Raw genomic sequence first — 24,104 nt, forward strand, 5'->3', positions numbered from 1 at the left:
AACGCACATGGACCAATCAAAGATGCACCTGTTGCATTCCACAGCAGCACATAATTATTGCTTTTCTTTTCCTCTGAGGCTTCTCAGCTTCTCAGGAGAAAAAATCCTAGCAAAGGAATTTTCAGAAAATATGCCCATGACACAGCTGCTCTTCCCCCAGCCTGTGGTGCTGCGTGGGGCTGCTGTGATTGAAGTTCAGGATTTCACCTTTTCCAATCTCATGCAATTGGCCTCAGCCCACCAAAGCAGCCTGTCCAGCTCCCACTGCAGGGACACCCTCAAGCAAATCAACACTCCCAGCTTGGTATCATCTGTGCCAGATCCCCCCAAGATGACTCCTGACAAGGACAGCACTGAATCCCTGCTGTGCCTGCCCTGCAGACATCCCTGCTGGCATGGCCTGGTTTCCTGCAGGGCCAGGGACCCTCCCAGCAGTGCCACGTGTGCTGGGACGTGCTGTCCTGCTCTCTGTGTTTGTCTGGGGGGATCAGGAACATGCCAAGCACATGCTGGAAAGAATGTTTCACACGCAAAGCAGGCTGGTTTGGAGGGAAATAGGTGGATGTCTGTGATTAAATGAAAATAATTGGAATAAATAGGGAGGAAAATTAATATCCTCGCAATTACTTGGATTTGTTATAAGAAAGAATGACACATATTTTTGGTTGCATCTGCTTTCTACAGTTTTGCATCTATGTTTTTTCTCCTACTTTCAGAAATTAATTTGCCTCATTAATGGGAGATTACCTAGCTTGGCAAGAGGTTTTGTGTATTAGAAATGGGCTTTACTGATACAACTCTGAAACCCTGATGTGCTCTTTGGTTCCAAAACCCCCTTCTGCCAAAACCCAAATAGAATAACATGGCTATTTCCCTAAATTATTATTCAAACATAAGGAAGTATTTTTTTTCTCAATGGTTTTGGTGTTAAGGAGCAAAGAAAGCTACTAACAGTGTCTGCTCCCCATAAATCCTACCTCACTTTGTGGTTCTTCCCCAGTTATTCAGGTAGGGTTTTTTAATCAGGATGATATTGGGATTTATGAGAAAAGTTTATTTTTATACACTTTCTTCTATAAACATCCACTTTCAAAAAACCCCAGAAAATTCAGTGGTAAAGTCTAAAAAACTTAAGGTGTTTTTGGGCGCAGATCACCATCTGAATTATCCACTTGGTGAGACAAGTCCTGCAAAAGTTATGACAGAAATAGTACAAGAGGGATGTGTTGATGGTTAAAAGAGGAGAATCCCTAAGAGAATGATTTCCCCTCTGCTGTTTTTTCTGTCATTCTTCTCTTCTCTTCTCTTCTCTTCTCTTCTCTTCTCTTCTCTTCTCTTCTCTTCTCTTCTCTTCTCTTCTCTTCTCTTCTCTTCTCTTCTCTTCTCTTCTCTTCTCTTCTCTTCTCTTCTCTTCTCTTCTCTTCTCTTCTCTCCTCTCCTCTCCTCTCCTCTCCTCTCCTCTCCTCTCCTCTCCTCTCCTCTCCTCTCCTCTCCTCTCCTCTCCTCTCCTCTCCTCTCCTCTCCTCTCTCCTCTCCTCTCCTCTCCTCTCCTCTCCTCTCCTCTCCTCTCCTCTCCTCTCCTCTCCTCTCCTCTCCTCTCCTCTCCTCTCCTCTCCTCTCCTCTCCTCTCCTCTCCTCTCCTCTCCTCTCCTCTCCTCTCCTCTCCTCTCCTCTCCTCTCCTCTCCTCTCCTCTCCTCTCCTCTCCTCTCCTCTCCTCTCCTCTCCTCTCCTCTCCTCTCCTCTCCTCTCCTCTCCTCTCCTCTCCTCTCCTCTCCTCTCCTCTCCTCTCCTCTCCTCTCCTCTCCTCTCCTCTCCTCTCCTCTCTCTCCTCCCCTCTCCTCATCCTTTTTACAGTTACTCTGCCCTGTTACTATTAATTTTGCTCTTTCCCTTCTTGTCATCCTCTGTATCCATCAGGAGAAATTTATTTGTCCACAAAACATCCCCACAGTGCAGACAGATGCCAAAAATCCCATCCTTGTCTCCAGTTGTGTCCAGCTGCTCTGGACACCCCTAGCGCTGGTCCTGCAGATGCTCTGGCAGCCTTCAAGCTCCTGGTATGTTTTGAAAAAGCAGATGTTACTAATTTGTAAAGCATCTTTGAACTTCTCAAGGGGGGACTGACACATTTGGTGATGTTTCTAACAAAATGGGGAAGGTTTTTTTGTCTTTCTTTTTTTACCAGGATTTTTTTTTGGGTTTTTGCACCATCTCTTGTGAACCCACCCAGCTATGCCAACCTCCTCTTCATTTCTGCATCTCAGCCCTTCCCTCACAGCTTTTCAAGAGGAAAATGCTCAACCATGCCTTTCCCATTACTCTTGGAAATAGCATGAAATTCTGCCCTTTTTGCAGGTCTCCAGATGAGCTGATCCCTGAAATTGCTACAAAGTGGGTCTAAAAATCACAGCTGTGTGATGTGTACCAGCCCTGGGTGGACAGAACCCAAATTCCTCATTCCTCTTGTGTTTCCTGCACGTGCAGCTTTCCTGGTGCCTCTCTGGACAGTGTCACCAGCAGGGACAGGCACTCAGTGCTGACACTTTAATGGCATTTTTATTCAGGTCTGGCATCCCCTGTTACTTGTCGAGAGGGTTAACTTGTGACTGATCTGACTGCTAGTCCTTATCTCTGGAAATGATCCAAACCCCAGCAGGAATGAAAGGGGAAAAACTCACAAGGAAACAACATTTTTTGAGTTTTGTACCCAGTGAGAGCACTTTGGGTTGCATTTGGACTTTGCATTTTGGAAGGTTCTTAGGTTCTTTTTGTTTTCTTTGCAGAATAAATGAAATTCTCACAAAACTCACAAGGAGAACAAAATGTTTTACTTTTTTTTTTTTTTTTAAGGAAGACAAAGGGGGAAACAGGAAGAAAATTACAATCTTTTCATCAAGCAACAAAAATACCAGCCAAAAGAAAAAGATATTCAACACTGTGTTTGGAAAATCTGTAAGAATAGCAAAGGTTTAGCTATATTAATTATACTTTCTCAGCTTTATACAAACACTTATAAAACATGAATGAATACCAGAGGGAATATTTTTCTTGACAAAAAATTAAAACACAAGCTTTTAATACCTATGCCAGGAAAATCAGTTCATTTGTTTAAACAGTAGTTTAGAAGCCAGAAAATAAAACAACAAAAAGTAGTTACTTTTCTATGGATTTAAATTGTGGAGTTAAAATCTCTTGATGGCTTCTAGGGAAGCCGAAGTTCTGTAGTTATTCTCAGGAAACAGCATTGCTGACTCCAGCAGAAAACAATTCAAATTGTGGTGATGTGGAAGGTGGAGCCTTTGAAACCAGTGGAGCTTGAGGAGGAGTCAGAATCTTTAAAAATGCCAATATTATTTCAAGAGGGGAAAAAAAAAAGTACTTCCAAAAGGAGCAAAACTGGAAGGTAATGAGAGTCAGCTTCTGTGTTCTGCTTGGACTGAAGCTCACATCTGAAAGCTGATATGGGCTTTTCCAAGTGCAGGGATAGTTTCAAGCATTAACATTATCAGCCATGGATACTGAGGCCTAAATCCACACTGCTTGAGCAGAAGTGATTTTCTAAATGCCTAATAAAGGATACGATGGACTTTTCTTTTTTTATGAGATAACCAAGAAACAGGTTTTACTTCATATTTTAAGAAATTAGACTATATCAAATGTGTAATAAAAATATTTTCTATAGGATTTTAAAATATATACATATATAAACTACCTAAATTTTTAATGCCCTGTTGATATTGATGTGGTCTCTACAGGTTTTAAATGTAACTAAATGAGGCTGCCCAGCAACCTCCATTATACCTCAGTGACTACAAAACTTGAAGCTTTGTCCACACTGTAATTAAACCTGCTTGAGAATGGGATCTGAAATTGCTTGCTGGGCCTGATCCAACACCCACTCATAGGCTCAGTCCACTCCTGACTGCAGGATTTGGTCTTAAACACAGTCCCAAAATGATGTGGTTTCCAACCCAGCTGGCTGACCAGTGATAAAGGCACTCGGGGAGTTACTGAGAGCTTTGAGGCACTTTTTGGAAAAATAAAAGCTGTTATTTATTCGATTTAGAATATTTAAAGATATATAGGGACAGTCTTAAGACAATTTGAGCACATCTATATTTTGTGCTGAAGAGGGGCACAAACTGCCAGAGTCTCAAACACAGCCTATGCCCAGGCACTAGGTGAGGACTTCAATCAAGCTCAAGGCCGAGAGCCTGAGGGTGATAAGGGAGCGAAGGGCATCCATGCCTTCATCCTTCCCACCACATCCCTCTCTAGATCCCAAGATTTGGGAAGCCTTGCTTGCCCAGCCCATGAGGAGGAGGTAAACTATCAGGAGGAGCTCCTGTGTCAAGTGCCAGCAATAGCCCAGAGGTCTGGGCTGGCACTTCCATCAAGCACAGCCTAAAGCTGGAGGTGCAGCTGGGTGAGGGAGGAGAAGCACAGATGATTGTCGGGCCCTGTGTGCACTGAGAACAGCAGGACACGGCTGTGGGCCGTGCCAAATCCAGCTGGCATTCCTGTTTAATCTGGCACTGTGTCTAAAGCAAGGTCAGATTCATTTTCCATGCAAGGTTTGAAGCACAGCATAGAGAAGGTGTGAGGGCCAGAACCCTGCTCTAACGCAGACAAAACCCACAGGCCTGAGCACTTACCCTGCATTATACCTTCAGGTAGGTACCGTGGGAGTTCTCCTGCTTCAAAGAGTTAATATAGGGCATTTGACCACCTGCAGAGGAAAGTTTCTCACTGAGCTTTCTGTTCACCAGCTCCATGTGCCTGGAGTTTTTCCTGGCTTGCCGGAGAGACCTCTTGACTTTCTTCACCCGGTCCCGCAGCTGCTTGTTGCGCTTCTCCAGCGCCGCCACCTTCTGCTGCAGCTTCTTCACCCTGTCCTCCTCCTCAAACAGGGCCTTCTGCACCGAGGAGCACATCAGCTGTGGGGACAGCAGCAGGTCAGGATCACAAAAAGTTATCACAGCAAGGGTTAATTTCAGGCTTTGCGGAAAACGCCTCACAACTTTTCAAAAGCTGAATGCTTTTCTAGAGAACTTCTTTTGGTTTCATATCCTTCTAAGTAAAATGCTCTCTTTCACTTGTGGATTTATTTAAGACCCAAAATTGTAGATCTTAATGATACTAGTGATTCAAAATTACTTTTATGAACTGTTTTGTCAGACCTGTCTAGTGCACTGAGTCCTCCTCCTCAAACAGGGCTTCTGCACCGAGGAGCACATCAGCTGTGGGGACAGCAGCAGGTCAGGTTCACAAAAAGTTATCACAGCAAGGGGTAATTCAGGCTTTGCAGAAAACGCCTCACAACTTTTCAAAAGCTGAATGCTTTTTTGTGGGAGCTTTTACTTCAGTTTTTTATCCTTTCAAGTAAAATCCTCTCTTTCACTTGTGGATTTAGTTAAGACCCAAAATTGTAGATCCTAATGATACTAGTGATTCAAAATTACTTTTATGAACTGTTTTGTTAGATCTGTCCTGTGCACTGAGGCTACATTGAGTTTATGGAGAAAAGCTGCCCAAATTCTGGTACTAAACTAGAGTTTGAGTAAAGGGATATCACTTTTGGAAAACTCTGGTTTTGATTCAGCTTAGCAGCCCTTCAGAAACCCCAGATTCTGATAAGAGCCTGCCCTTTGCTCTTTATGTCAACATGTGAAATAAAGACAGCACCTGCCAAACACAGAACTGGTTATTTTGCTTTTCCAGGAACAGAGATGTCTTAAACATCCCATTATATTGGCCTGTTTAAGACAAAACCCTGGAGGGTAAGATCTCAGCAGTCTCTAGGAGCATCCATGATCCCCTAACTTTAACATAAATTATTTGGGGGGGTCATTGCCTGAAAACTGCCCCTCCCACTCTACCCCATACAACTTACTGCACTATTGCCCCCAGAAGGGACAGCAAGTTTTGACATTCACTCATGCCACTGGCTCTTAGATAGGAGATAAAAATGAGAAGCAGTGTAAAAGGTGCTGCCCCCAAGGCATCACTAGAAGAACAGCTCACAGGGCATTTTCAAATCCACTGGGTTGGATGATGGTACAACTGCAAACATCTGTTGGACAAGTGCTTATCTTCTACTACCTCATCCTGAGATGACCCACAGGATCTCTCTGATCCCATGGGTGTGTTTATGGTCTCACTGGTTTCCTGTCTGTAGGGGCAGCAACAGGAGTAGAATGGCAAACACCAGCTGGGGCTGCTGAGCAGTGAGTTCCCAACACAGCCTCACTCAGAATGGGATTCAGCTGCTTCTCTTAAGCTAAAAATGAGACTCAGGTCTGGGTCTGCACCTCCTAGGGCAGAGGGAGGAATCACCCTCTGAACACAACTCTCTGCTTTTACTGACCACAAAGACACCAAGTTGCATTTTTTTCTACCTGGAAGAAATTTTCCAGGCAGAAAAAGAGGAGGTACCTGGAGCTCAAGGACAGCTCCACCAAAAAGTTTCTTATTTAGAAGATTCACATAAAAATAAATTTCTCCTCCAGTGCCTCCTGCTTTTTTTTTTTTTTTTTTTTTTCCCACAAAAAACATCCTGAGCTATTTTATTGCTGCTGCACTGTGAGGATGAGCAGTGTATTCTGCTGGATTTATCTTCTAAATACATCTAGAAATTTTTCTATGTGTGTCAAGCACTCCTGGAGTCTGGATGAGCTTTCTCTGGCAGAACATTTGGAACAGACAGGGAATCTAAATAAACAAGTAAATCCTGACTGTGATGATGAAGGATTACATGTTTCTTTCCATCTTACTTTGTAGTATTTTCAACAACTGAAGGCTGGGGAGGGAGCTTGCCTTGATGAATAACATTTCATTTGCTTTGGAAACCCCCAGCAGTGGGAAACCATGGCCAGTCAACACAAACACAGCAACTGCTTCCACTCCCTTGGAAGCTCTTGTTCCTTGTGCAAAAGCTCTGTGGGGTTTTGCTCTATGGCAAATTCTTGCCCCAACTGTTTTCTCTCTATGAAATGATACTAGCAAGATGGGGAGCTCACAGATAAAGGGGCAGAAATTCTGCTGAAAAGGAGAGAGTTTGGTTTTGATCACTGTTCAGTCCAAGTGGTCTTTGAAAACAGCCAGCACATCTTGGCTTTTGTATTTGCCAAACCCTTGCAAAACCTCAAGCAGAAAATTTCTTGAATTTAAATCCTCGTAAAAGAGGACACTGAGTTAGGGAAATATGTTTGTTGGGAGGACATGAGGTGGAAACTCCACTTCACCAGGGATTTCCTGCATTTTCCATGGATGCAGTGATAGGCATGGCCCATGCCAGAGTCCAGTGCAGAGGAACAAACACTCCATGCAGCTCAAGTGGGAGGTTGTGTGAACCCAAGTGCATTTCATCTGCCTGGGCTGGCTGATGGGGGGATAGCAGACATCAGGGATAGTATTATCCTCATCCCAGACACATCCCAAACATTCTGAGGTTGGTCCTTTGTCAACAGACGTAGATCTGCTCTACAGAGCCACTCAGAAACTTCTCAAACACTATCAAAAAGCTGACCAGCTCATTTGCTTATACTGTTTTTCTACAGCCCTCACTCTCCAGTCTGAAACACACAGTTTAGTGCTTAAATTATCTGGAGATATCCAGAGACATCACAGGAACAGCACAGTTCTAAAAAAATGAGGCACTATCTGGCGTGCAGGGCTTTGTTTGCCAACAGGGTAGGTGATAGGAAGAGCCTAGCTTGATAACTGCATGCCTGCCTGCAACTGCAAGACTACCAGCTGGAAGATAAACACTTTGTTCCTTCTACATAGGGAAAAATGACAAGGTGGAGTCCTCTCATTCTCACTGGCTGGTTAAAACAGCATTTTTCACAGGACTCTGCAGTGGGCATGATGATGGTGATGATGATGATGTTTGAGTGCTGTCCTGTCCCTGCTGTTACTGCTGGGGCTGGGATTCACCTGGCTGCAACCAAGTTATCCTCTAAGTGGTGCTGAGAGCTGTGTGACTGTGACAGCTGTGAGCTCAGCACAGCCTGGATAACCAACCCAGCTGCTGAACAAGCTGGTGAGAAGTTAACCAGTCCAAGTTGCTACCTGGATGCTTGGGAAATGAAGAGGAGGACTAGGAAATGGCTCCTAGGCAAAACTTATAGGTCATTTTCCAAATTCCATTCAAAATTTGGATTCCCTAATGACCCATAATTCAGAAGAGTTGTTTGGTCTGAAGATCTGTCTGCATGTCTGCTTGTTCCACAGTTTTGTTAGGAGGGCATCCTCAGCAGTGGTAAACTCAATTCAGAGCAGAACCAGAGATGTAATGAGAAAGGTGGCACAAGAACCATACAGATCCTGAGGAGTTATCCCAGACAGCCTACAGCTGTGAAACTGCTTATTAAATATGTTTGAGTATTTGTCCGAGACACCATATCACAAATATACCGAGTTTAAAGTTTCACCATATCTAGGAGATTTACAAAATCTGCCAAAGAAATCAGCACTGTAATAAATAGAATAGAATCACAGAATCATTGAGGTTGGAAAAGACCTCCAAGATCATCCAGTCCAATCATTAACCTAACAAACTGATTTTGGATCATCACATTTTAGGCATGCAAACCCCTTACCTGAACTGATATATATATATACACTGTTCTTATTGAGAGACACACACCTGCCTTCTGGAAGCCTGGTTTGAGGGCATAGTTGATAAAGGTGCCATGGATAAGGGTGTGATGGCAGTGTTCATCCACCACAAAATGTCCATAAGTGGCTGAAGTTAGTGTTACAGAACTCAAATCACTCAAAGCCCAGCAGTGACACCCAAGTCTTGCCCTTCACCTATCCAGGGGAGAGATGTTGAGTCCCAGTTATCTCCTCATGCTCCTTATGGCAACACTGATAAAAACCACTGGAATCACAGTGTTTCCTAAAAGTCTTTCCAGCGGGAGTGAGTGTGTTGCATGGAAAGACAAGAAATCAAAGAATAATGGGGGAGGTCTGGCAGAGGAGAGTATTGGGTTTGGGATGGAGTGACTTAACCTCCAGTTACTGGGGTTTTTCAGCCAAGACCAACACTCGTGCTGAAGTGTGGAAAAGTCCCTGTCAGCGCTGTTAAAGCATCGTGTTGGGTGAAGTGATGGGGCATGGCAGTGCTGAGCTAAACCACCTTTGCTTGCTGCAGGAACAGCACATTTAGAGGTACAGAATTGTCCCAAGGACATATCCATACCACTGGCATTAAAGGAGATAAGCTGGGATTTCACCCTAGAACCTCATATGCCCCAGCAAGATGCACAGGACCTGGATGGAGAAAGAAATTGTTGTGGCTATTGTTACCTTGCTGAATGCTGGGTCAGCATTTGCCACAGGAAATGTAATGTTTGTAGCACAGCTCTCCAGTTAATTCAAAATATTAGAGAGGAGGATTTCTTTGGGATATGAAGCACTGCCTACAGGAAGCCTCTGCCAGGCTACATCCACTCTCAAGGTGCTCTTCTTCCTCATTTCACTCATCACTAAAAGCAGATTTTCTCTTTAAGCTCCTTAGAGGCTGCTAGTCATGGCAAATCATCTTTCCCACCAGTCATCAGAGAGAAATGGGCACATCCTAGAGGAGATATCTTGCCTACCTTAGACACTTCCCTGAGGTGGACCATCTTTGGAGACTCCTGCCTAGATAACTGTCTCAGCTGGGATGGATGTCACCATGAGTCCCATCAAATGGCATCTGAATGGCACTGACTTCCCAGGGCAGGCTGCAAGGGCAGGATACAGATAATTTTCTTGGAAGTTTGGGGTAACCTGACCCAAATCCATGTCCATGTGCACTTGGGGGGTCTTTAAAAAGAGCTTTGTTCTGACCTGCATCAAATCGCTGCTTGGTGTGAAGGTATCTGAACTGCTGATGGCTCTCATCTGCAGTGGGTGTTGCTGGCATCCATTTCAAAACCCCGCACTTGCCCTTCAAACCCACAGCCCTTCCACCCCTGCTCTGGCTGGGGGTGTTTTTACAGGATGCAGGGTCATTATGGGGCACTTGAGGACTGGTGAAAAGAGCCTCAGCCATGGAGGTACCTGAAGAGAGGTCCCTGGCCCCAAAGCCACACCTGGAGCTTGTCCTGAGGCATTGCTCCTGGCACTTAGAGCCCTGAAGCCTGAGAAGCTGCTGAGAGGATGGAAACAAAGATAGCAAGTGACAGTCACACCAAGTCACCTCCGCCAGGATTGGAAATGGGGATGGGGATTTGTCATCACAGTCACTGCCAGTGCCTAGGAAGGGATCAACACCTTATTCCCTGTACTTGTGAAGGAAAAAAGTCAATGGGTTAGCAAGTATAGAAACCACACTAATCAAGACAAGAAAGGGGAGAAAAAAAGGTGTAGGGTATGAGCCAGACTGCCTACCACAGGCACCTCACCCGTGCCAAGTGAGCAGATAAGTCAGTCCTGACAGTAAATCCCTACATTCCCTGCCCAGGCAGTGGGAGACAGAAGGCCTCCAGGAAGAGAAAAATAAATCAAGAGGGTACAACCTCACTCTGGGGCATCTCCAAGCTCCCTTCCTGTGCTTGCTGACCACACAGCAGCCAGGGAGGGACAGAGAGCCAGCCAGGGAGGGACACAGGGCCAGCCAGGGAGGGACACAGGGATCAGCCAGGGAGGGACACAGGGCCAGCCCACTGCTTTTCCTTGGCAGGTATTGGGGAAGATGAAACAGGAAAGCCTTATAAATATGATTGCTTGGCAAAAGATTTTGAGAATATAGAAACTATAAGCGAGATTGAAATGAAAGCAAGCTTTGAGGCAAGCTTTGAGATACCTCAGTTACTGAACAACTAGAAAACAATGCCATGGCCAGCTGAAGGTAATCCCCTTTGGATGAAACAACACCCTCTGCTTGCAGACAGGTCCTAGGGTCAGAGCAGACCCTACTAGCTTGGTAGAAGGGGCCCAAAGAGGAGTTTTTAGGGTTTAAAATGTAACACAGTATGGTAATGTAATGATTCTTATAGGCTGTATGTAAATGCTATAGGATTTGTATATTGTACTAGACTGGTTAATGAGAATTAGAATATTCAACACAGAAGAAGATTTATTGTATTGTAGTGGGAACCTCGCTCTCTTACCCTTTTGCTCTCTTACCTTTTTACTCTATTGCCCTTTTACTCTCTCACCCTCTCATCCTCTCTCCCCCTCTCTTCTCTTGGGCCTGCTCCAGCTGTGTTTGGCAGCTCCCAGCAGGGCCCTGCACCCAGGCCCTCTGCAATAAACCCCAAATCCCAGCAGGGCCCTGCACCCAGGCCCTGTGCAATGAACCCCAAATCCCAGCAGGGCCCTGCACCCAGGCCCTCTGCAATAAACCCCAAATCCCAGCAGGGCCCTGCACCCAGGCCCTCTGCAATAAACCCCAAATCCCAGCAGGGCCCTGCACCCAGGCCCTCTGCAATAAACCATGAATCCCAGCAGGGCCCTGCACCCAGGCCCTCTGCAATAAACCCCAAGTTCCATGACCTGGCTGCAGAGATCTCTTGTGTCTGTCCGTCCCGACCGTGCTACCCCCCACATTCCTACAGGCAGGGCTGGGGATGCTGCTCTCTCCTGTTCCCTGGAACGCGTTCCTGCGGGCGCTCTGCCCGGGATGCCGCAGGAATGCAGCGCTGAGATGGGAGGGAAACTGCAGGGAAATCTCAGACTGGGCTGTTCAGCAGGAGCAGCCGAGCTCTGTCAGAATTCAGGACATCCCTCTGGCTGTCCTGGACAGCCAAGTTCCCTGCCAGGGGTTCAGAGACCCTGGCACAGAGCCCAAGATGCCCCTGTGGTTTTGATTATGGCCCATGGAGCAAGTTACCAACCTTAAATGAAGATCTGCAGGCCATGAGAGTTTAAGTAGAATGATAGTGAATTTATCATGGGAGGAAAAATAGATTTTTGGGGTTTTTAGAATGGGTGTTCAGGGGGCAAGATGGAGGAATCTGGGCATGTCCAGCCTTTCTCCTTCTTCTTCTTCTTGGCTTCCATCTTCTGGGTGATGTTGGCACTTTTAGATGGGTTTGGAGTAGAAGCTCACTGTCTAACATAGGTGATAGGTATTGGAAAGTAATTGTAAATATAAAATTAGTATAAAAAGATAGCACTGCCCTGGGGGCAGGCAGAGTGCTTCTGACTGTCTTGCTGAGCAGACTTCGGCTGGACAGGAGAAATAATTTTATAGATAGGATACAATAAACAATCTAGAGACTGAGAATTGAAGAGCTCTAGCTCCTTCTTCGACTGCTGGGCTGGGAAAAGGGATTTTTCTAACACATCTTGAGGTCACTCTGACCAGCTAGAGACCCCAAGAAAGCTCCTGCTCCTCCACTGAGCTCTGAGCTCAGCCCCACCTGCCCCATCCCCTGTGCCTCCTGCATTCCCAGGAGCCTCCCAGCCCCACCAGTGCTCCCACCAATGTGTACCTGTGTCAGGGCTGGGGAAGCAGAGGGGTTTGGAGCCCTCACAGGGTTTATTCTCAGCCTCTTTGCTGAGACTCACATCACCCTCCTTGGGTTCCCTCCACCAGAACTTCCCAGGCTGGCCAGCATAGTAAGGAACTGTGGGGTGGCACATGTCTCCATGGTGTGCCAAAGCAGAGGCAGCAGCCAGGACACCACTCCTGGCTCTCCACCCCTGCCACAGGGCATGCACAGAGCTCATGGCAAGGACAGCGAGCTCACTGGCTCTGCAGCTTGTGGGAATCCATAAAATCAGAGGGTTTTGGGAAAGCTGCAAAAGGCAGCCTCAGAGACAGCAGAACTGTGACTAGAGCTAAGCAGTAGCCATGAGATTGGTCAGCAGAAAAATTATGTAAGAAGTAGAAAAGTAGGAACAAATAGAACAGTGGTCTGTGTATTAACACTTGTCTAGAATAACTCCCAAAGCTACAGAAAAGTTTATCTAGCGAGATATAAGGAAGTTTTAAGCTTAATAATGGAGCTCTGTGCATTGTGTTTTAAGGCTTACAAGCAGGTATTGCATTTGAAATAAGCAAGCATTGTTTAACCAAAGGTACCTGTGCTTATAGTGGTTAGAACTACTGTATTGTTATAGTGGATAGAACTACTGTCAATGTGCTTTTGCTTTGTGTGATTGATCAAAAAACTTATAAAGTAAGTTGTAACATTAAGTTCTTGGTCTGCTGCCTGGGATGTGAGCTGGTGGCATCTTCCCATTGTCATAACCATGTAATGAGACTGATGCTGAAAAATAAAACAGCTCAAGACACGTTCCCAGCAGTCCCATCCCATTTGTGATTTGTACAGAGAGCCCAGCAGGAACACAACCCAAGCAAATGCAGCCTCTGCCTTTGTTCCTTACAGCATGGCTGGTGGGTATTCCCAATATACCTCTGTGCTGCTCCTGGTCAGGAGCACACAGGGCAGCTCTGGATTGAGCTGCTCAGTCATAGGCAAATGATCCTGAATGTTAAAATGTACTACCCAGCTGAGCTTAAAGGAAAATGTTTTGAGGAGGGACAAACAAAATCTTTTCTCCACAATTTTAACAAGCAAATGTGTATTTAAATCTACCTTACAAGACAGGCTGCTTCAGAGATTTCTGAATTTTGCTCTCCCTGAACGCTGAAAATGTCCAAATTACAGAGTCACTTTTGGGGGTTTTTCTCCTTGGGTTTTTTTGTTAGTTTTTGGGTTTTGTTGGTTTTTTGGGTCTTGGGGTTTTTTTGTCTCAGAGTTATTGCAGTCTTAGCAGGGCTTCAAAAGTCTCTGTAAGTGGCTTTTTCCCCCAACAATATGTACAGAATCTTTTCATTACCACAGCTACCAAAGTTACCAAAACTTGCTATCCACTTTAATTTTCAACTCAGCTTTTTTCCCACCTAGTATTACTGTTCTTACAATGAAACCAATTAGGTCTGATATGCCTAAAACTACTTTGCTAATATACCTTACCCCAAGTGTATTGTTCTCTGCCTGAAAGTTGCTGTGTGACCATGTCTCCATCTAAACTTGTTTTACTTGGCTTGTATTTCAACAGGATTAGATCACCATTCTCCCCACACATACACACAGAGAACTAATTAAATACCAAGGAAGGGATAAAACCAGCAAGACCCAAAATCAAAGTGTATTGTGTCCTTGCTTCTCACTGATGGGAACTCAGGGAAATGAAAATGCTGATCAGAGCAGAACAGCATCTTATGATTTGTTCGTATTTATTGAAATTTTTGAATGAACTGACCTTCACCTTGTGTTACAACACCTTCTAGAAACCTCCTTTATTTTAGTGTTCTGTCAAGTAGAGAACACACACTTTACAGCCCAGTAGCAGAGAGAGAAGTACAGTATATCCAAATATATCATCCCCAGATGCATCTGGAGCTGAGAACCAGAATCAGAATGGTGAAGAAAAATATTTATCTTTAGCATTTGCATGAGAACAACACAGGTTTGAAGTAGCATTATACCTGGTTTAGGGTCTTTCCATTAAGTGTGATTTACTTCAGTCTAATGTTTTACAACTTGTGGAGTTCCCTGGGAGTCCTGACAGAGGGGACTGAAGTTTTGGTGTGGCAAGTGCTGCAGGGATGTCTGTAAGCTGAGGTTTAATTAAACATGGATGTAAGGGGCACAGAGGAGCAGGTGGGAGAACAGGGGACACATGGAAACAAGGCTGATTAAGGTCTTAAGGAATTCAGAACCTCCAGGGGGTGAGGCCATGCCAGACCCCCCTGTACCCCTCAGAGTACAAATGCTCAGTGCCCACATCCTCTGTCACTGAGGAGGGAAGAATTTGGATCAGTAAATATATAATAAAATAAATGTTATGTATAATATGAAGAGAACCTTTGTTTCTCTGTCACCTATAAGTCAAAATGGGGAGAGAGAGAAGCCAAGCAAATCCCAGCAGGCTGTGGGTGGGTATTGGCAAATGGCCACAGCGTGACTGCAATGCACTAAATGCTGCCTCTCAAGAAAGCAAAGAAATGGACATTTAGTGTAATTTGAGGCCATGTCTCCTCCCCAGACAATATATCATACCCAGGGGCACTTGTATGCACAGGAGGAGAACTCACGCTGAGAAAGGCAAATGTTTAAAGTTAATGCAACATCTATAAAAGTCAAGCTGCCCTATAAATCCCTCTGCTCTGGATGTGTTGGCTTCACACTGCACACAAGCTGCTGCAGCTCAGCTGCCTTTACAAACAGATAGGATTTCCTTGGCTGAAGGCTCAGCTGGAAGCCCTGAGCATGCCCTGCTGCTGTGCATGGCTTTGGGATTTCAAAGAGGAACTGCAGGGCAACCTGCTGCCCTATGGTGCCACTGGGGAGGGGGAATGCTCACATCTCTCCTGAGCATCCATACGAACTTTCTAGAGACATTTCTCTTTATTTCCCAAGTCTGTTTGGGTCCAGGAGAGCACAGGGACCACACTCAGGCTTGTATTTATCTGTGTTTGGTGGGTCCCTTGTGGTGGTCTTTGCATCACCCTGCTAAAATAGGTAACCTTAATCGTGGGTAGGAAACATTGGGTTTCTGATCTTTTTCTACAGTCTTTACAGGGACAGGAATTCCTCTGGAGGATGAGTCAGAGGAACTAATTTAGAGCAGGGAATCAGGCACTGAAACTGAGTTGAATGGTGCGGAAACAACTCCAGCACGGCGCTTACGCACTCATGGAGACACCCCTGCCATGGCAGGAGCAGGACGAGAGGCTCTAATGAAGCCTTTCCCTGCCAGCAGGAAGGGATTTGTGAATCCTGCATGGAAATGACGGCAGCAGCCCTGAAGTCAGGCTGGGTGAAACTCAAGGGTTTGACAAAAGGCATCTGCATCTGCTCCTGAGCTGCTCTGCAAGCCCAGGGCAAAGAGGACAGCTCTGTTTGCTGTGCCCCATGCCAGCAGGGCTGAGCACCAGGTCCAGCCCTCATTCCAGCACAAGCTGCCACGGCATGAAGTGGAAAAGCCTTGGTGAGGTTGAAGAAGCAAAGAGAAAGGGAGAAGGAAAAACAAACATCTGTGATGTGCAGTGCTGTGCATCTGTCAGTGCTGAGAAAGGGACCAAATGCCTGAGAGACCGATCAGCAGCTCTGAACAACAAGCTCCCAGCACATCTAACATCTGGCTGATGGGAGCTCACTGCTGCTCACAGATATCCCTGTCCCACCAACCAGCCCAGAGCAGCCTGTCCACAGCCCCGGCTGCTGCATGGGCTGGAAATCCTGAAAGGGCCCCAGACCACCCTGGGTGAGATAAATGGGCAACAGGCTACTCTGAAGATGGCAGGATTTGGCAAACAGTTTTCAATGTGGAAAGATGTGGTATTTAGGGAACCACCCTCCTGCTTGCATGTGCTCAGATGCCCTGAGCATTTGGGGCATTAATGACTGTTTCTATAGGAGACAAAAGCTGTTTTCACTCTAGTACAATTCCTCAGATCAGGTTCTGTTCCTGTGCTGGGATTCATAAAGTTAGAGGGTTTTGAGAAAATGGTTTAACAGGTATTTCAGTATTTCAATTCTCAACAGAAATACAGGGTCAGGGAAATACAGGATCATATTTTAAATCAAATGTCATATTTAGTGGCCAAAATCTCTCCCTGCTGCTTTGCTGAGTTTCATACAGACACAGAAGCACCAGAAACTCCCACCATGTGCTGCACAACTTAATACCTTATACAGGGGAAAGCTTTTCACACAGGGCTGGCTGCAATGCCAGCAGAAAATAAGGTCATAAGGGCAGCACGAGTCAGGGCTCCCCATACACACGAGCCTGGAGCACTCTTTCCAGCCTGATTTCAGGAGGAGGAGGATTGCAGCCACACTTACAAAGGACAAAATGCTCACAGGGCTGGTGGATGCCCTGTGGTGAACTCTTCCCTCCAAGCATCTAAATTATAGAGCACACACCCCAGTGCTGGTTAATGTTGCACTGGTGGCCCACAGCTGTTTAATCCTATGTTAATAATTGTGCTGGAGAGAGATAATTACACAGCAAGTGCCACACCACTGCACAGTGAGCACATGGTGATACCTTAGAGCCACAGTTCAATCACAGACTACCTTGGGGTTTGGCTCTTTTGTGAATAACTGCACTGAGGTCTGAAAAATCTCATAATATCCTGCTGTTATGTGTTTTTACCCTCAAAATCTGCTATTGTTCCTGGCCAAGTACTTAGGGACAGGCAGTAAATGCTCCCCCCCGTAAGTCTGTGTTACTGTTTGTGTATGCATGGGATTTAAACATGATTATGAAATTAATTTTCTCTATCAGTCCAAAATTCTTCTGTGGAATTTGTTATGCTTGTCCCATATTTCTCTGACACAAAGTTATCTGTACTTTCACCAGCTTTGTGTTGCATCACTTTAGCAATAGCAAGGGCCAGGGAATGGATAGCCTTGAGGAGCAGATGATCTGGATTGCCTCACACCCCTCTGCAGTAACACAGTACCCACACCAGTCACCATCTACACAACTCCACAAAAATTGCCTGACATCAAAGAATTAAAAAAAAAAAAAAAAAAAAAAAAAAAAAAAAAAAAAAAAAAAAAAAAAGATGGCAAACCCACTCCAAGGAAATCAGGACCTGGGCTCCAGTCTAGTCCCATAATGAGGACACTTGCCCTGTCTTTTGGCAATGATAATGTTGGAAGAACAAAACCTCTGTCATCCTGAGCTGTGTTATCTGAACAGCTTGTTCTCATTAAGCAACACGTGCACTTCACACCTCATCAGAGAGGGCAGATAAAATCCTTGTCCTAGTCAGAGGAATGGGACTGGAGGTCTCCACTCCAGTGAGGACAACAACCAGTTAGGGGCAAGCAGGTCCAGTAAACAGCTTCCCTGTGCTTCCATTCCTTGTCTCCAAGAATGGGGATTGCAGAACAGCTGTGATTGTAGAGTCCCTGAGTCATTATAGCCTAATCCAGAAAGGTCTCTATTCAGAGCCTGAGTGGTGTGTATGGGACAGGAGCAATAGCAGAGCCAGAACTCGTGGGCAGATACTTCACTTGCATGCAGAATGGCCACTGTTCTTCTCAGTGCAAATTCAGAGTATGAGCCCACAAACCATGTTTTTCCTCAGGTGCTGGTAGGCATTGCCCATAACTGCAGCTTTGTCTCCTGCAATCTGCAAACATATTGTTCAGTAGGGATCCTGGACAAATTGCCCATCACTGGACCATGTGATTGATTGAGCTTTCAATACTGAGGGATTTAGTCAATACAAGTTTGCAATACAAAAATTGTATATTTCTGTGTCCCTGATCAAGGCATTTAAGTCCACATTATCCAAGAAGGGGAAAATCCTGGCTCTGTGAACATGGCTCAGATATGGCTGAGATACATTAGCAGAGTCCATGGTCCAAGACCAAGGTTTCAGGCATGATCAAAGGACAACTTCTAGCAACTGCCTTTATTGGGCCATGGAAAACAAAACAAACCATTCCTTAGGCACCATTTACCAACAAAATGGGTGTGAATGGTTAGGGAACAACATGGTTATGGTCATTCCTCTCATTATTCTGGAGCTAAGGGTCAGTAAATGAGCAGAAAAGCCAGCAGAAGAATACATTTTACAGGAATGGAAGAAAACTTTTATTCTCACTCATTACCTAGGTCAGAAATCAATGGTAGTGGGAGCTAATCTGTAAGAGCACAGCAAGAACACGGCACTGAGCCTCTGGAGGGAATGGCAAAGACCCTTTCCTGCAGATATTTGAGGCCTCCCTTCATCAGCCAGATGTGGTTTAGAGTTAGTACATGTAAAGTGCAGCACAAACTCAGCTGATAGGACTGGATGACCAGTTTGTTTAATCTGAGCCCCATCCAGGTGATCTCTCCGTTCTGCCTTGCTCTATTTAATCCTGTTAATAAGTACATTCCTGTATTGGCATACAGCACCTACACTTCTCATGGCAGTCAGTGTTACTGAAAGTCAACCAAACTGATTTATCCTGCTCCCTCCAGATATCTGTGAGGCATTTCAAGTGAAGAAAAACAAACAGAAAAAAAATCCTGATAAATTGCATCATTCCAAATGTTTTTCCTTCCACATTCTCCCCACCCTAGAGACTCTGCCACTTAGTAACATTTCTTTATTTAATCCTTTCCTAAAATACCCTTTTACCATTGAGAACTTTGCAACTGTTTGGGAGTGGGCCGAGTTGTTTGCTGTTTTGATGGAAAGAGAGAAACTAAATTATTTCCTGGCTGAGATTTATGCGTGAAGATTTAGCTTGCAGCCAGACTTTTTTAGCCAAGTTATAAAATCTGAAGATAATTCCAGCTCTCATCGTCAGTGACTTTTATGAAGCAATTCAGGATATGTGCAGGAATAAAAGGAAACTCCTCACCATGGAGGTTTTCATGGAAATGAAGAGACACATTCCTGCACAGAAGGAAAGGGCAGGAACATATGTCAGCCTAAACAGAGCTGTCAGAAAGCAGAATCCCAGTTTGCTAAAAACTTATGAACATGTTGATGAACCCATGGGGTTTTTTAAGGCTTTGGATGCAAACTGAGAGTGAAGCAGAGGCTGCACTTGCCTGTGGACAAAACAAAGCTGAGCTTTGCTTGAGACATCGGGCTTTTGGAAACTTAAGAGCAAATGCCTTGGTGTGTTACTGTATAGATGCTCCTGATCTCCTGAGATTACTCAGTTCAGTGCTGGTCAGCTGGAAGGTATGATAGTCATGTTTTCTTCCAAAAGGACACAGAAAGGCCTCACTAAGACATGGATGATGTACTTCTCCACATCTTCTGCCACATTTGCCATGCCAGACCCTGATGGGCTGACCCATGTCTGAACAGTAAGGTCCCCAGAGCAGTGTCAGGTGGACAGGCTTAAAGGAAAGAATAGAGAGGAAGAAGAAACAAGTAACTGAAAGTTCCAGAAACCCACAGTGAGACCTGTGAGCCTAAAACTCGAGGTCTCAGCTGAGACACCCCAAAAAGGGTTGTGCTGTTGGCTGCATCCACATGAGCAAGTCAATTGGAGCAAGAGGAATGTGTCTGTAGTCTGAAGCTCTAGATGTGTTTGGGGTGAGCAAACAGACAGGGAGAGGGCTCAGGAGGTGTGTGAAGGCCCAGCTGCGGATCCCTCATGTTCCCATTAGGAGCTGTGCACACCATCCAGGCATCTGCAGCAGTCTGGCTGTGTTTCCTCCAGGAGGAATCCACTCATTGTGCAGCAAAACCTGTGAACTGAACCAACAGCTGTCAAGCAAAATCACATCTACTCACCAGACTCATTCCCTCTCAGGATGGAGACTGCACTGATTTGACACATCTGGCAAGGTAAGACAGCTCTTGTTCCCTCAGGTGCTTTGTCTGAGCTCCATGGCTTGGGAAACTTCAAACAGGAGACCTCACAACCATTGCAAAGCCTGCAATGCAACTGCTTTCACATTTGCCTCTCATCCTTCCTGATGGGCCAGCTCCAGGCTCTGAAGGTGTTCCACTGGGCTGGTGGAGGCCCCTCACAGCTCAGCTGAGGACAGGAGGTGGGGATGGATGGAGTTCTGGGATTGGGAAATCCAATTATAACTCAGAAATGGCAGCCAGTGGCTCCCCAGAGCCACCTCCTCTCACAGCTCACTAAGTTTCTCTCCATGAAGTTCCTCTAGAAGGCTCAAGCACAGAGCTCTAAATCAACTCACCTATTTCCTGCCACTTGGTGCTCTGCCAATCTTTACTGGTGCTGACATCCATGCTCTCCCAAATTCCATATTTTTTTAAGAACAGTTGAACCAGCAAGTGCTGGGAGAACACTGAGCCTGTGAAGCCACCTTGGCTGTGTTTCAATGTCTTCTGGAAAGATCCTAATGCAACACAGACGTTCATGATATGTTTGCACTTGCAGCTAAGTGCTGGCTACACTTGAGCTTGTCTGTAATGAGCTCTCTCCACAATACCTCACATGAAATACAGACAGACAGACAGGCATATTGGTTTCAGAGCTACATGGGAAGGAAGGCAGATGTCTAGCAGCAAAAAGAATTCAGTAGATACAAGGACATTGACTCCCAGCTCTGCTAATCACTGTCCATGCCTTAAAAAAGCCAGGTAAAAATTGTTCAGACACTCCAGTTCAGAAATGAGTTCCTGAGACACAACCAGAACAACTCTGAGGCTGGAGCTGGACTGAGTTCCACAGATGTTCAGATCCACTAAAAAATGCCAAGAACTGTGGCTGACCTTTTGGTTTTGGGGCTGGAGAGTGACACACCAGAGAAGATGCTTTGCTATGGACTCTAGGCTTTGAGTCCAGGTCTTGCTTACATGGCCAGGCAGCAATTTGAATACAGCAACAGAAAGGAGAACAAAAGTAATGTGGTAGCAGCTAAAGAAGCTGCCACCTGTCCAACAGCTCCTGACAGCTTAGTTGTGCCTTTTGGAGTCAGTGGTGTCATTGCTGGGAAGGTGTAAACTCATGTTTTACATTAGTGACTTAAATACTTAAATTTAATGAAGACTGCTGAAAATGCATATCTCATCCTTTGATTGCTGAGGGAATAATTCTCAGGTATTTCAAAGCTTAATTATTCAAAAAACTTTTCAGTCAATTAGAACTGATATGTTACAATATATAAATATGTACAAATTATAGGGATAATTCAACTTAAACATCGGTTGATCCAATTACTGGGCTCAGCCCCCAAAGTTCATGTGAAATAAGATCTCACAAGCAATGTTCCACCTCTATCACTTCTCAAAGTAGACCAATACCCTAAACTAACAAAGCTGCTTTCATCCAAAAAATTCTGTGGCTTCATATTTCAAACTCATTTATTACTTTGCTTTCTATGTGTAACTCACAGTTTGTGAGAGCTATGCAAAACCACATAAAAGGGAAGAGGAAAAGGGAGGAGTGCTATAATAAATTCTGCATTACCTGACAAGATAGGTGTCTTCTCATGCCAACTCCCCTTGGTGTTAAATTGCAGGAAGGGTTTATATGCAGTTATAACCTCATTGATTCTGAGCTGAGTTTTGAATCTTGGGTGGTGACACAGTGGTTACAATTGTGGGTTGCCTGGACTTTTAAAATGTAGTTAAATGACAATAAAGTTACAGTAATGGCCATGACAAAGAACATCCACAGCAACCACAAATGAGCACTCCTCAATCTTCACCCTGTGTGTCTCTTATGAGTTTTACCACTGCAGCTCACAAGTAATTCTCACACAGCATCTGTGAAGCTTGCAGAAGCTCAGAGGAAGAGGACACAGCTCTGCTCAGCTCTGACAAATTACAATCAATTCACTGTTACAGATCGACCATGTCTTCCAGGGCAATACAGAGCTGTGGGACACTTTCACTCCTTGTAGCCAGCTGGGTCAAGAGCTTCCTGAAGGCTACCCCAAAAATCTGTCTCTGTGTTCCATCAGGACCAAAAAAACCCAGCCCTGTGGCAGCTGTGAGAAGATGCTGTTCCATCATCCCTTCCAACAGCTGCTGGACACCCCTGAGCACAGCCTGCACCAGCAGGAGCAGTGTTTTGCATCACCGTGTCCCCAGCTGTGGCAGGTCAGCAGTGCTGCAGATCTCCACCTCCTTCCTGCTCCTTTTCAAACCCCACCGTGTCAGCTGAGTTGAATCAGTTCTCTGGATGCCTTCCCACTTCCTCAATGCTTCAGCAAACAGCACTAAGGGTGTGAAAGGGCTCAGTGCACATCCTTGAAGGAACCCAGGCCTGACAAGCTCTTCTTGGCTGCCACTCTATGTCAGTGATATATTTGCCTTTGTTTTCCCCTTGTTTTTAAAGCTGCTCTATAGTGTGTTTTACTGCATTTGATGGGGAACTGTAAAAGGCTCCACAGAGCAATGCTTTTTCTCACCCTGACTCCTCAGCTCCAATTCCAGAAATTGGAAAGATGGTGCCTTAGACAGCTTCTGACCTTCCTCTCAAGGCTGCTTCTTATTCACTCCTGTGGTTCAGATTTCTTTGTAAACATGATTTCCTATGACCCACAGGGAGGGAAATCCCTAACAATGGGCTTTGGGACAGGGACAGTGAATTCTACGTTTTATGTAGTATAGTCCCAAACCCCATATTTTCTGTCAGCCAAACTAGAAAATAACATGCGGTCCACTATGAGGCAATGAGGGCAACGAGAATCAGTTCTCCTTAAACCAGATTATATGAGACTTCCTTTATAAAATTGTTGGAAGTCATTGCTTTTGCTCACCAAATTACTTAAGCAGGTGCATATCTTTCCTAGAAAAGAGTTCCAACCTCTTTTTCAGTGATAGAAAATCTATCATGACCTCTGGCAAACTAAAGATTAATGATCTACTTCACTTCAAAAACCCAGTGTATTTAGGTTGGGTTATATGGACGCAGATTGCTGCCAGTTTCAAGCTGTAGGTCAAAAAAGAAAAATATTTAAGGCAGAATAGTTCTGGTTTGATTTCTGAGTCAGGAAATCCTTGCTGTAATTGCACTCTGCCAGGTAAGACACACTTCCCCCGTGCTCTCACCCAGACCACATCCAGGTGTTTGAGGAGGTTCTGCCTTCCTCTTCAGAGAAACACAGTGGCCCCTGGCAATGGCTAATTACCACTCTGCTGATTGACAAAGTGCCAAGGACTGAGCACTGCTGCCTCCAGAACCGATAATTACATTTTTGTCAGGCTGCCGAGGTCCTCACACACACCTGCACGCTGCCCACACAGTTGTTACAAAGAGATTTATAATAATTAATTGTAGCATTCCTATCCCGCATCTCCCCACCCACTTCCAGCAGCAACACGTAAATCCAGAGATGAGCATGTCTAATTTCCTCTCCTTGCTAACCTCAGAGTAAAGCCAGCTAAGAACATCTTCTGTTTGCAGCCTTTGAAGCCTTGAGTCATGTTTTTTCCTGACATCTTAATTTCATTCTAGGTGAGGAATCACACTTTTTTCTCCTCTTCTTCTATTTTACTCTGCTTATTTGTTCACGCCTTCCTGACTAGTCTAGACAGCCCTACCACTTATGATTTTGCTCAGATGGATGCTTTCCAAGCAGCACAGCTCTCCTCCCACAGAACATGGGCCAAGCTTCACAAAACCAAACCTCTTCCCACGGATCACCATTTCCCCAGCTAGCAATTGGCTTCCAGAACTGAAGAGGTAGGAAATAAAGA

The 24,104-nt window shown here is 45.1% G+C and overlaps 1 protein-coding gene across 1 annotated transcript in view; it reads right to left on the reverse strand.

Annotated features, from left to right (window-relative positions):
- Positions 1–2,919: 2,919 nt before the first annotated feature.
- Positions 2,920–24,104, reverse strand: part of CCDC3 (coiled-coil domain containing 3) — a 36,550-nt gene continuing 15,365 nt past the window's right edge. Inside the window, exon 3 of the mRNA XM_058022258.1 lies at positions 2,920–4,938. Within this exon, the coding sequence (XP_057878241.1) occupies positions 4,663–4,938 (276 nt within the window). The 3' untranslated portion in view covers positions 2,920–4,662. The remainder of the gene's footprint in view (positions 4,939–24,104) is intronic.

This window comes from Melospiza georgiana, chromosome 4 (genome assembly GCF_028018845.1).
Source record: "Melospiza georgiana isolate bMelGeo1 chromosome 4, bMelGeo1.pri, whole genome shotgun sequence".
Classification (NCBI taxonomy): domain Eukaryota; kingdom Metazoa; phylum Chordata; class Aves; order Passeriformes; family Passerellidae; genus Melospiza; species Melospiza georgiana.